The sequence below is a fragment of the Thunnus albacares genome, chromosome 20 (assembly GCF_914725855.1).
Source record: "Thunnus albacares chromosome 20, fThuAlb1.1, whole genome shotgun sequence".
In the NCBI taxonomy this organism is placed as follows: Eukaryota; Metazoa; Chordata; class Actinopteri; order Scombriformes; family Scombridae; genus Thunnus; species Thunnus albacares.
In genome coordinates this window covers 9,774,319-9,785,306 of record NC_058125.1, presented here as the reverse complement: position 1 = coordinate 9,785,306, position 10,988 = coordinate 9,774,319, and the positions used below count along the sequence as shown (strand labels likewise).

Below are 10,988 nucleotides of genomic sequence, written 5' to 3'. Positions count from 1 at the left end.
CACTTTAGAGTAAGTTACACACTGGCCTAAAACACACTAGATTCAACAATTCTGTAATACATTACATCTGTGCTTCTATGTAGTTAAGCCAGGTTACCATTGCACTAAGCTATGTTGGCTATAGTGAACAAAAGAGCACATGAAGTTTGGCATGCTAACTGGCTAACAACTGAATCATTCCTTGGTTACAGCACAAACCACATCCAGACCAGTTTGAACCGCTATATTTTTGTCTGGTGAAAAAAGCATATAAACCACACATGGGGTGAAGATTATTCATGCGTCCACTCAGCCAATCTATACAAGGTACACTTAGAAAAAATGATTCTCAGTGCTTAAAATAGCAGCATTGTGACTGTGAGATTTAGTTAGAATATCAGAGACAGTAGTGCCGGTTTGAATACTTGACTTTTGGCGGCAGTGTTGGGCAGAGTTAACACAAATAACTGGATTCCTGCTGCTGGCATCATACTGTAGCCTGCTGGATCTTTTCAGGAAAAACACACATCACCAAATACTTTTCTATGACGTTCCTATGGCGACCTAAAGATCCTGTGCATCCACACAGACGAAGGAGGGAAAGTGGGTGTGAGATTGTGCTCTAACCAAGATCTGCCTCACTGCAGATAAACATTAAAGGTAAAATAATTTGCATATACGTTAAGATACATTTTAGCCACCAGCAGATGAATGTCAGCTTTTCAGAAATAAGGAAACCAGCCTTTTTCTATCTTTCTATCTTTTTTCTATCTTTAACCTTGAGATGTTTGTCTTTATCAGAGTAATAAAATGTCACATTCTTTGTGTGATAAATGCAACTCTGACGCTCGAACTTCTTGCTAATTCTGGCATCTGTCCTTCTGGCATAGAAACTCTCATTTTAAATTTCCTTGGATAGTAAATAATGACAGCATTATGGTCTTTCAAGACCAATATATTAATTAAAAAAAGAGACTTAGAGATTAGTGTTCCAAAGATATTTTTAATGAGATGAGATCCACCATGCTCATTCATGAATATCATAGTGCTTCTATAAAATGACAGACTGGCTGTTTGTTCATTTATACAGAGATGAAGTCCCAGATGTATCAAACAAACTAGTCATAGATTTAGTCATTTCTTGATACAGTGTTCAAACAACAGGAAATATTCAATAAAGGTGAATAATACATTCACTACATCACTAAAATAAAAATGTTTTAACTAAGACCGGAACAGGTTTCACCTGTTAATGTCAGTCTTGCTCTGGTCCTGGACCCTTAAATTACCTCAACATTCAACAGCATCATATAATCCGGCAAGAGATCCATGGACACAACTTGATATAGAGAAGTTTTTGAATGTTGACCAACACAATCATTTTGGACAGATGTTGATTTTACCCCAATTTATATTCCAGTTCATGTTTATGCTGACTCATTTCACACATCCAGAATTTTAGAATTGATCCCACATTAAAACCCTCAACTAAAACTCAACTATGTGGTAGTTATTTTAAGGTTAATAGCTCTTTAAGGCAAGGTGATACACAAGACATATTAATGGCAGGGAAACTCTGGAATACAACAGGCCTTTTAATAAAAAAAAAAATACAAAATAACAAATAAATAAAGCAGTTTTTTCATGTACTCTAGTCATACTCAGGGGAGAATCTCATTATGTTGGAGGCAATTTTTGGCCGCAATCAGGCCTGACATCAGTCTAATCCCAATATGTGCATCTTGGTTGATGGGATGAGAAGAATTATCCGTCATTAATTCTTAAGATGACCAATAACACAGTAAATCCTGATGTTTTAATCCATTCCCATCAAGTTTTTTTTTAATATTCTCCTGTCTGTTCACCACCTAACACTCATCACTCAGGACGGACGATGATGAGGGCCCAGCTCCCTGCACCTGCTCAGCCTCTGAACAAACAGATGGACAGATGCAACGCACTGCCTCCGGCTCCAGTTACAAGCATCGTGACGATTCAGTTTTGTTGTATTTCCAATGCTGCCACGGAGCAGTGAATTCTAACACAAGTTGCCTCCTATGGTGGGGGTTTTCTCCAAAGATACAAAAAGAGGAGGAGGGTATGTCAGCCGGGCAAGCATACCTTACCAGCAAACAGCAGTCCTACTATGGTGAAGAATATGGACAGAACGAAGAGTACATAGGAAGAGCCCACCACTGTGTTGTTGGGCAGCTTATACGGCTGTCCTCCAACTTCATTGATGTAGAAGCCGATTGGGAATATGAGAGCAGCCATACAGAACAGGACCACTGTGACAGAAGAAAAACAGAAGAACAGGATGAGAAAATCATCAACATCCCCTCTAGACCAGTGATTGGAAAGATTAGAATAGCTAAACTAATATAAAAAAATACAATTTGAATGAAAAAATGTCAACATATCAAGTCAGCTATAACACCTTGACAATATATGTTGAGAGTGAGAGAAAACTACAATAGTTACAGGAGCAAGCATGCAGAGAAGTTGGAATAAGTAGCTAAAAGTGATAAATGGTTGAAAAGGAATAGATAAGTAGAAATATAATAGGCTAACAGTTCAAATAGCAGGAATGGATAAAAATAGCTAAAAATAATAATGATTATAGATAGCTAAAGTAATGGATAAACAGTTGAAATAGTTAACTAGAAGTAAATGGTTAAAACAGCTGAAAGTGATGGATAAATGGTTCAAATAAATAAGGGGTACTTGAATTCATCTGACAGGGTTATAGGTTATATGTACCAAAAATGTGATAAACCACAGTTTCAATGTTTAATATTTGTTTTTACACGTCAGCCTGAAAACACTTGTTCTGATTCTGGGAAACTACCCACTTTTGAAGCTGCATTCATATGTGCGGGTAGAAAAACTGTCTTTGGAACTAAAAAACTGCCCCCAGTATTGATGCTCTACTCATGAGAATCTGCTTCATATTTTTCCATATTTAGCAAAGCTCCAGCTCTGGTCCTCTCTGACAGACAAACTCTGTCTCTTTCCTGTAAAAATAGAAACCGGCCCATCAATTAGAGCTCCTAGGCAGTCACTTTGTCAAGATGTTCATAATTACCAGACTAAAAGCTTTTCTGAAATGAAGCACAGGATTCTGATGTTGATGTGACCTCCATTTATTTCGCAGGAGATTCTCAAGATCCATCTCTTACTTTCACAGGGGATTTTATAGACTATAATGGACAGTTGAACCTTGACCAACAATTCATTTCTGACCCTGGTGTGGCATTTTATACCTTAAAAAATGCAACTTGGATACTCATAAATCCTGCCATGTAATGGCTGCAAACTGGGCAAAGGCCTGTAATGTTTATCAATCCAGCAGATTCCTGATGCTTTAGTCTGAGGGAAAAAGATGCAAAAGATCTTATGCTGATACATTCAGTCTTTCCATGACTACTTTTTGTTTTCCTCTAAACTTTGAATCACTTCCCGTTGCCCAACAATTGTCCTCATTCCTTGAATACCATATGTGAAAAGAGAAAGTCAATGACGTCTATATAAAGTGTGGATTGGATTCTGCCTGGACTTGTTGAAAATGAGTGAGCACAGCACAGAGTTGTATTTAGAGGTGGAAGAAGAGAAGAGAGCTGGCTGTGATGGGAAAAAAAGAAGAAAAGTGACAGTGAACACCCACTCCCTGTGAAGGCGATCCATCGGGCGTATCGGGTGGCCTCGCGGCGCCAGTGTGACATCACCAGCAGACCACAAGTGACAGTGAGGGAGATGATGCCCAGAATAATGAAGAAGAGCGTGGTGATCCACTCTGGGGGCAGCTGCGGGGGTATGCAGGTCCGTTCTCGGCCGTGAATAGTCTGGCACTGCCGGACCAAGCCTACAGTCAGAGAGCCTGGGTGGAGAAAGACAGAAGAAGAAGAAGTTTAAAATAAATTCATCCTTGTTGGATCCTTCAACAGAGCAGTGACAATCGAGGGTTGAGTCAGCTACAAAAAATGAGCTGCATACACAAACTGTACAGAAAATCAAGATCAGACTAACAATAAGCTGTGAACACACATCAGCATCTGGTAAATACAGACTATATTGATTAACCAGCACAGATATTGATGCTTACAGGCGACTTACAGCACCATTGAACTGGTATGATGGTCCAGGTCGTCCAGGAGTATTATCCTTCCACCTGCACCTTGGGAATAACCCAGACGTCTACCATCCTGATATTTAAGACAACATCTTTCTGGCTGTCAGGGGAGACATGGTCGAAGGAGGCTGGCTAACACTGGTAGAGGCATGACAACTCACTTTACGTTTAGGATCAGACATTGCACCACAGACTGAGAGAAAACTTCAATGAAACCCTATTCAGATGGAAAAAGTGAGACACTGGTGATAAAACACATCAGTCCAGATGGTATTTTAGCCAGAAACTAGAGGAGTGAACTGTAGAGTGCAGATCTCCGCCAGGTGTGTACAGTCAAGATGGCGGTGAAGATAACAAAAACAGGGGTTTATTCATCTCATATCATGCCAAACTTTGGTGGATCATTATACATCAGGTATGAAATTAATCTGCAGATGCTCCAGTTCAAAATGACACCAAACCTTTCTATGGTTGTCAGTTTTTGAGCCATGACAAAGGCCAAAATGTGGCCTGCAACAGACTAAGTAAGCCTTGTTTTTAAGCCTAGCTAATTGCTGGAAATGCCTTTTGCTATGTCGTAACGCATGTCATAAAATGGCGAAGACTGAGAAGATGAAAATCTAAGCTTTATAATAGGGTCATAAGGAATCTTATAAATTTTTATTTGAATTCACAACACAACCTGCTCTCAAGGTACTAAAATTTGGCACTGATTGATCTAATGTGGCAACAAGGTATGATTGGTCATCCCAACAAGATTCCAAATTGAAGCAGTTGTTGATCACTTGCCAGTTAAGAAAAGTGAAGAGTCAGCAGTCAATGGTGTTATAAAATAGGTTTTTCAAAAATTGTGAATCACTGCAACCACAAGAGGTCCTTGAGCATACAGTCATAAATGTGCACAAAAAATATTAGGCCTGTGGGTCCAGTAGTATATGAGATCAGTGGCGGACAGATACACACATGGACCAAATGCATGATCTTCTCCAGACTTGCGCCTGGCCGAGATAATTAGTGTCTCATAACAATATTCCAGTCTATTGCACATTAAATCCATTACATGAAATGGAGCTTACAGCCTACCTGTAGCAGACAGTACAGCAGTCAGTTTGTTGTCTTTTCCTGCTTTCAATCACAACTTCATTCTAATGCACAGCAACACATGACATCATTGGTCCATATGTTGACCGTGGGTGCAGAACATAATGACCTCCCAGGAGTCCCCCTGATTCCCCACAGAGACTGGAGGCTGATGAACCAGTCGGTATGCAAACAAGGTTGACAGGCTGTGTGCCAGTGACCCGCAGTGATTCAGTATGACGTCAAACGGGTTCAGGGTTCTGGCATGAGCTGCCAAAACATCACACGGAGAGAAAAACGGCAGAATAACAGTTGGGCGACACATCACTCACAGCTGAGACAGAAATGGAGAGATCACTGACCCCCTCCTGTCTCCCAAAGCCTTGTGGGCGCTGTGTGTGATGTCAGGTAGGAGGATTTCTACATCTAATACACACACACACATGCACACTCGGAGCCCAACAGAGACTGCATCTGCTCAACTCTGCATCCAACTACACAAGAATCCACAGAACATGGCGCCATGTAATGAGACAAATGCAAAATGAAATCCTCCCACACCTTAATTTATTCTTTTGTCTCCCACCTTTTTCTTTTGTTTCCCAGAATTATCTACAGCCAGCAGTTAGGCGGCAGCCAAGCAGACACTGAGGAGCTTTATACATTTTATGCATTTATTCAGCAGAATTTAAACCCGGCGACTGTAGAATTAACATAATTGTCACAATGACCAAAATTGCAAGCAACCAATGTCACAAAGATGCAGGAAAAACACAGGGAGGCACTAAAACATCTTTTAATTGGGAGGAAAATTAAATGTTTTAGCTGCTTTTGAATAAACACCTGGTACTTAAAGCTATTAAGACCCCTCAATTTACACTGAATGTTTAGTATTTCTAAACCACATAAAGTGAAAAAAACATACAAAAGGAAAATTATGGACTTAGAAGATTAAAAAGAATATTTATATTAAGTTTTATTCATGCTCATTCCACTGCTCAAGGTTAATTAAAAGTACTTTGTTAGCTCAGAACTTGCAAAACAACACAGTATTGAATACAGACTCTGAGTCCTAAAAAGATTTCCCACCATGAATAATTGAAAATAATAATAATGAAAATGAAATCAGTCTTTAAATATTTAATGTTGCCACGTATGGATCAGCTTCAGTTCCTGATCATGGATGTGATTCTGGGTGCTGAGGAGATCATCAGGCCTGAACCACATCCTCTTACAGGCTGACCTGTTCCCCCTACACACAGGATATCCTGTTCCCTCTCAACACATCCTTTCATACCGCACGGCGGAGGACAATGTCAATAGAGCAGGACTTCATACTCAGAAAACGTGACGGAAGAACAGTCACATATCCGACTACAAGTATTTTTTTTGCTCCATGCCATTATGGAGAGCAAAATTTGTTTTAATACGAATATAAAGTAGGAAATGATAATTACATAAACTTTTGCAAGACTAGAGACATTTCTATTCATTGTCCAATATTAAAAAGTAACCAAAACATTTAAAAATGTTTAAAAAAGGAATCTGATTTCTATGTTTATACATTTTTTTCCCTCCTTCTTTTCTCTTTTAAGTGTAAATAAATCTAGAGAGCTGGGCAGACTGCTGAGACACAGTTTAATAGAAAGATATAAAACGCTGATTTGCACACAATTGTTCTTTTTATGTTTTTAACTTCTACATATACACTAAGCACTCATAGCAAAAATTAAGTACGTCATGACAGAGCCCGAAGAGTTTTTATTCTCCAGGTGGAAATCATTACTCTCCCCAGGAGGCCTAATTAAAAGTCACACATCTTCATTCAAAAACAACACTTCCTGCCTTCAGGTAATTACTATCCGGCTAATTAAACAGGAACAAAAGGCTTTTAGTACAGTAAGTACAGTAATCTCACAATTTCATTTACTGTGTAGAACAGGAGGTAAAACCCTCAGAGAGCCGTTTTGAACTATGACGATTGAGGAAGATTTGGTGTTTAATTCTGCAACAAAAACCTGCTTGTTATGTACTAAATACTAAGTGTTTTTTGTTTTTTTTGGAACAAATTAAATCCTTTAATAACCACCCAGCAGCAGCAGCAGCACACGTGTTACCTGCTTATCTCAGTTCCAGTGAAGCATGAGGATGGAAGTTGACAACAACCTCTGACAGCTGTGCATATACTGTAGAGCTGCTGTTTGTCTGTTGCATCAGTTTTAGTCAATGTTTAGCTTATGGACTTTGCATCAAAATATGACTCCATTGCAATAACCAGGAATATTTGGTTAACACTTGAATCAGGTTGACTGTGCAATCAATGAAATCTGGCTTTCCGCAATTAACAACTGTGTGCTGAAATATGATCAAATAGTTGATGATAACTTATCATTTAATTTCAACCAGAACAGCTGCTAAAGTTATGATGTTGCTGTCAGATGCCAAAATATTGATAAAACAATACAGATCAAATCATCAGCAGCTGTAATTTTGATATCTATATGATCAGGATTGTCATTTCTAATTTTAATAGTGAATGATAAATATATTTAAAGCCTCTGAAAACATGATTTCAAATCGTTTTCTCTATCATATTAAGTATTCATGACTAAATAACAATTAATCAAAGATGAAGTTCAGAAATTCATCCTTAGTAATTTATTAAATGTTATTTATTAAATCCACTTCATCACGACCGTTTGACCAGATTTTGACCTGGAAACAGCATTTATGAGGCATTCATGTGGAGTTGGAATAATTGGAAAAATTAATTTCCAATGAAAATTCACGTGAACACCCCCTCAAGTCGGAACAACAACTCAGGAAGTCGGTGAAAATTTTGGTACACGACTTGCTGAAAATTGACGTCATAGACACAGAAACATGGCGGACGAAAGTAAATGTTTGGTTGATGACAAGGAACTTTTTACCAATTCAGATATTGCAGATCATTTTTTTGCTCACATGTAATTCGTAATATAGTATTAGGTTGTAACTGTTAGTAGCTGTCCACGTAGATTGACCTACATTAGTTAGAAAAGTTATTTAATAGCATTAATCCTGATAAGAAGTCAGATAAAGCAATATTTTAGTAGTTTTAGTGAATGTACTGGTGCAGCAACAAGTCTGAGAGAAAATACATCTTCTTTGTAGCGTCCGTGTTGTTTCCACATTATGACTTAAAAGCTCATGAACACAACAAAGTCAGAAGAACGACTTCCCAACTTGGTAAATGGGACCATTTGAGGAGCACACGAATGCAGCGTTACAGGTCCTTACATTTCTGTTCAAATGTTGCTAAATCCTGATTGGTACACAAAGTACATGACATCACATTTTCCCAGTCGAACCCCGCCCACTTCAAACCATGAGAGAAGTGTTTAAAAACACTTCTCAAGTTTAAAAACCAAATGCAGAAATCTCTTAAGCAAAAACAAAACTGTTCTAACTTTTTCACAAAATTGTGTTTTCATGTAGGACTCCACGACTCACAATAGGGCCTTTAAAGTCGGCTGCGCTACTGTGACAGTATATATTTACAGCATGAGTGGCTCAAGGCTTCTTAGTTGGTTTAGTGGTTCCTGTTAGAGTTAAATTTTAAACATGAAACCTCATTTTGTTAAAACTTGTCTGTTGTCCGGGTCATGGGATGATTGGTAGGAAGTTAACGACATCGAGGCTCGTTGTGTAGTCTTGAGGAACCATTTCATGCATCCTCAAAGAGTTTTTTACACTAGTACAAAAGTGTTTTTGGAGTACTGTCCCAGAGAGAGGTAGAAAAAAACCCTCATAGACCTATAACCCTAATATAATCCACACATTCACACTAATATAGCATATACCCACTCATTCACAAATGTGCCGTGGCTGCACTTGATGTTAACAGACAGGTGGAGACAATCTAAAAGAACATGGACACTTTCACATGTTACAATAAAAAGCCACAGAGCAGGTGTGTTTGTTACTTTTAGCTGTTTAACCAGCGGGACCATCGTTACCTTCACTTGACCTTTGCTGAGCTCAGGAGACAATTTAATATTTAAGGAAGTGAAAATGCAAACTTTTCATACCATCAGCCCTCTATTATAACTGCACTAATTATTGTTTCCTGTTTTGTTTGTTACAACTCACTCACTCCATTGTCACATTCCTCTCCCAATCCTCTAAAACTGTGGTTCCCAGCCTGGGGCTTGGGACACTCCAAGGGTCACCAGCTACAGAAAATAATTGTTTTATTTTTCTGACTTTTCACAAAAATCTCTGCTCAGGAGCCATGATCTCCTGTAATGAGGTCACAAGTGGAAACTGTTTCATTTTAAGGGTTCACAAGCCAAAAAAGTGAAGAACCACTGCTCTAAATATACCTGCATTATAACAATGTTTGTGTGAAACTGATGCAAATTAAGTAGATATTTATCTGAAAACACAGTTTATCCAGACTCTGAGCAGACTCTCATATTATGACTCATGACTTCTGACTTTTTATGTGATTTTTGTTGTTGTTGCAAAGCCTCACACTCCAGTTTTGATGATTTGTTTTTACAGCACAGGCTCATGAAATATTTAAAATATTATCATTTTAATGCATCACCATGATCTTTGTTCTATTGCCCTATGAAGTAACCTCATATAAATACCCAGAAACAATTATAAACTCCACTTCTTCAGCACAAACATACAGCTGAAGTGAAGCAAAGTGCCTTTAAACCCACCAGCTGATTCTCCAGTGTTGATCCAGTCCGGGTTGACGATGCTGGCGATGGCGAAGATGTCTGCAGCGAGGAAGAGACATCCTGATATCACGGTGAGTTTATCCATGTCTGTGGACACAAGTTGGAGGTCGGAGCGTCTTTGTGCCTCTATGTCAACCTTCTTTTCTTTAAAGGGAAACGGGACGTTCAAAAAGTCCCCAATGCCCCATCATCACCCCGGCCATCGCTGCGGTGATGGGGTCGGTCTGATTCACGATTAGTCCGCACATGCTGTTCAACCGCAGGTAGAAAGATCAGCTGTTCCCCTTAAAACAATCCCTTTTTTAAAAATTATTTCAGCAGCCGAGCTTGCGCCGACTTGCTGGCCCTTCTCCAGCCCAGGAGGAGAGGCTCGCTGCCCGGGCTCATGCACTGCCTAGCCCCGGGATGCTCCGCCGCATCCCGGTGATATTTTGCCAAAAGACGGAGTGGAGATTTCATAGGAATCTGGGTGTGTTTGCCGCAATCGCTCAATAATCCTCCAGCAGTGAAGACGGATTCATGCATGCAGTCGACTTATTTCCTGAGTGTGCATGAAACCCCCCCGAGCTCTCTCCTCTCTCCCCCCATATGGACGCGTTTTCTCTCCTCTAGACGAGCGCAGACGGAAAGCGCCGCCCATGTTCACATCAAAGCGCTTTACTGGAGTTTACATATATTCCCGTTTATACACTGAATTCCTGCATATAACCGGTTTTTAAAAAAAAGCTTCCGACCTCACAGCAAGTGTAATTTCTGTTGTACGATGCTGTCCTCTCGCTGCAAAGCAAACTAAAAATTCCCTCAGGTCGCTTCACCATTTCTAGTGGGCAACTCTCGCGAGAAAATCTGTAAATAGCCGACAGCTCCTGCTACTTTTAGGGTCCCCGGGTCAAAAGGCATTTGATCAGCTCAATGAGTTGCTAAAACACCTTTGAACACATTTTGGTATTAAAGTTACACTCCCAACTCAAGGTCCATTATACTCTAGACTTTCAGCTATACCACAAAGTCTTCATCAGCAGATTGTTTCATAGTTTTTAATGGAAGTGTAGATGTTTAAACTTTCC

The 10,988-nt window shown here is 39.4% G+C and overlaps 1 protein-coding gene across 1 annotated transcript; it reads right to left on the bottom strand.

Moving 5' to 3' along the window:
* Positions 1 to 962: 962 nt before the first annotated feature.
* LOC122970944 (uncharacterized protein C16orf52 homolog B-like) lies at positions 963 to 10,772 on the bottom strand. The gene is made up of 3 exons (XM_044337324.1): positions 9,901 to 10,772; positions 3,644 to 3,856; positions 963 to 2,267 (listed from the first exon to the last, which is right to left on the bottom strand). Exons 1-3 carry the CDS (start codon positions 10,004 to 10,006, stop codon positions 2,083 to 2,085), a joined length of 504 nt encoding a protein of 167 aa, XP_044193259.1. The 5' UTR covers positions 10,007 to 10,772; the 3' UTR covers positions 963 to 2,082.
* Positions 10,773 to 10,988: the final 216 nt, after the last annotated feature.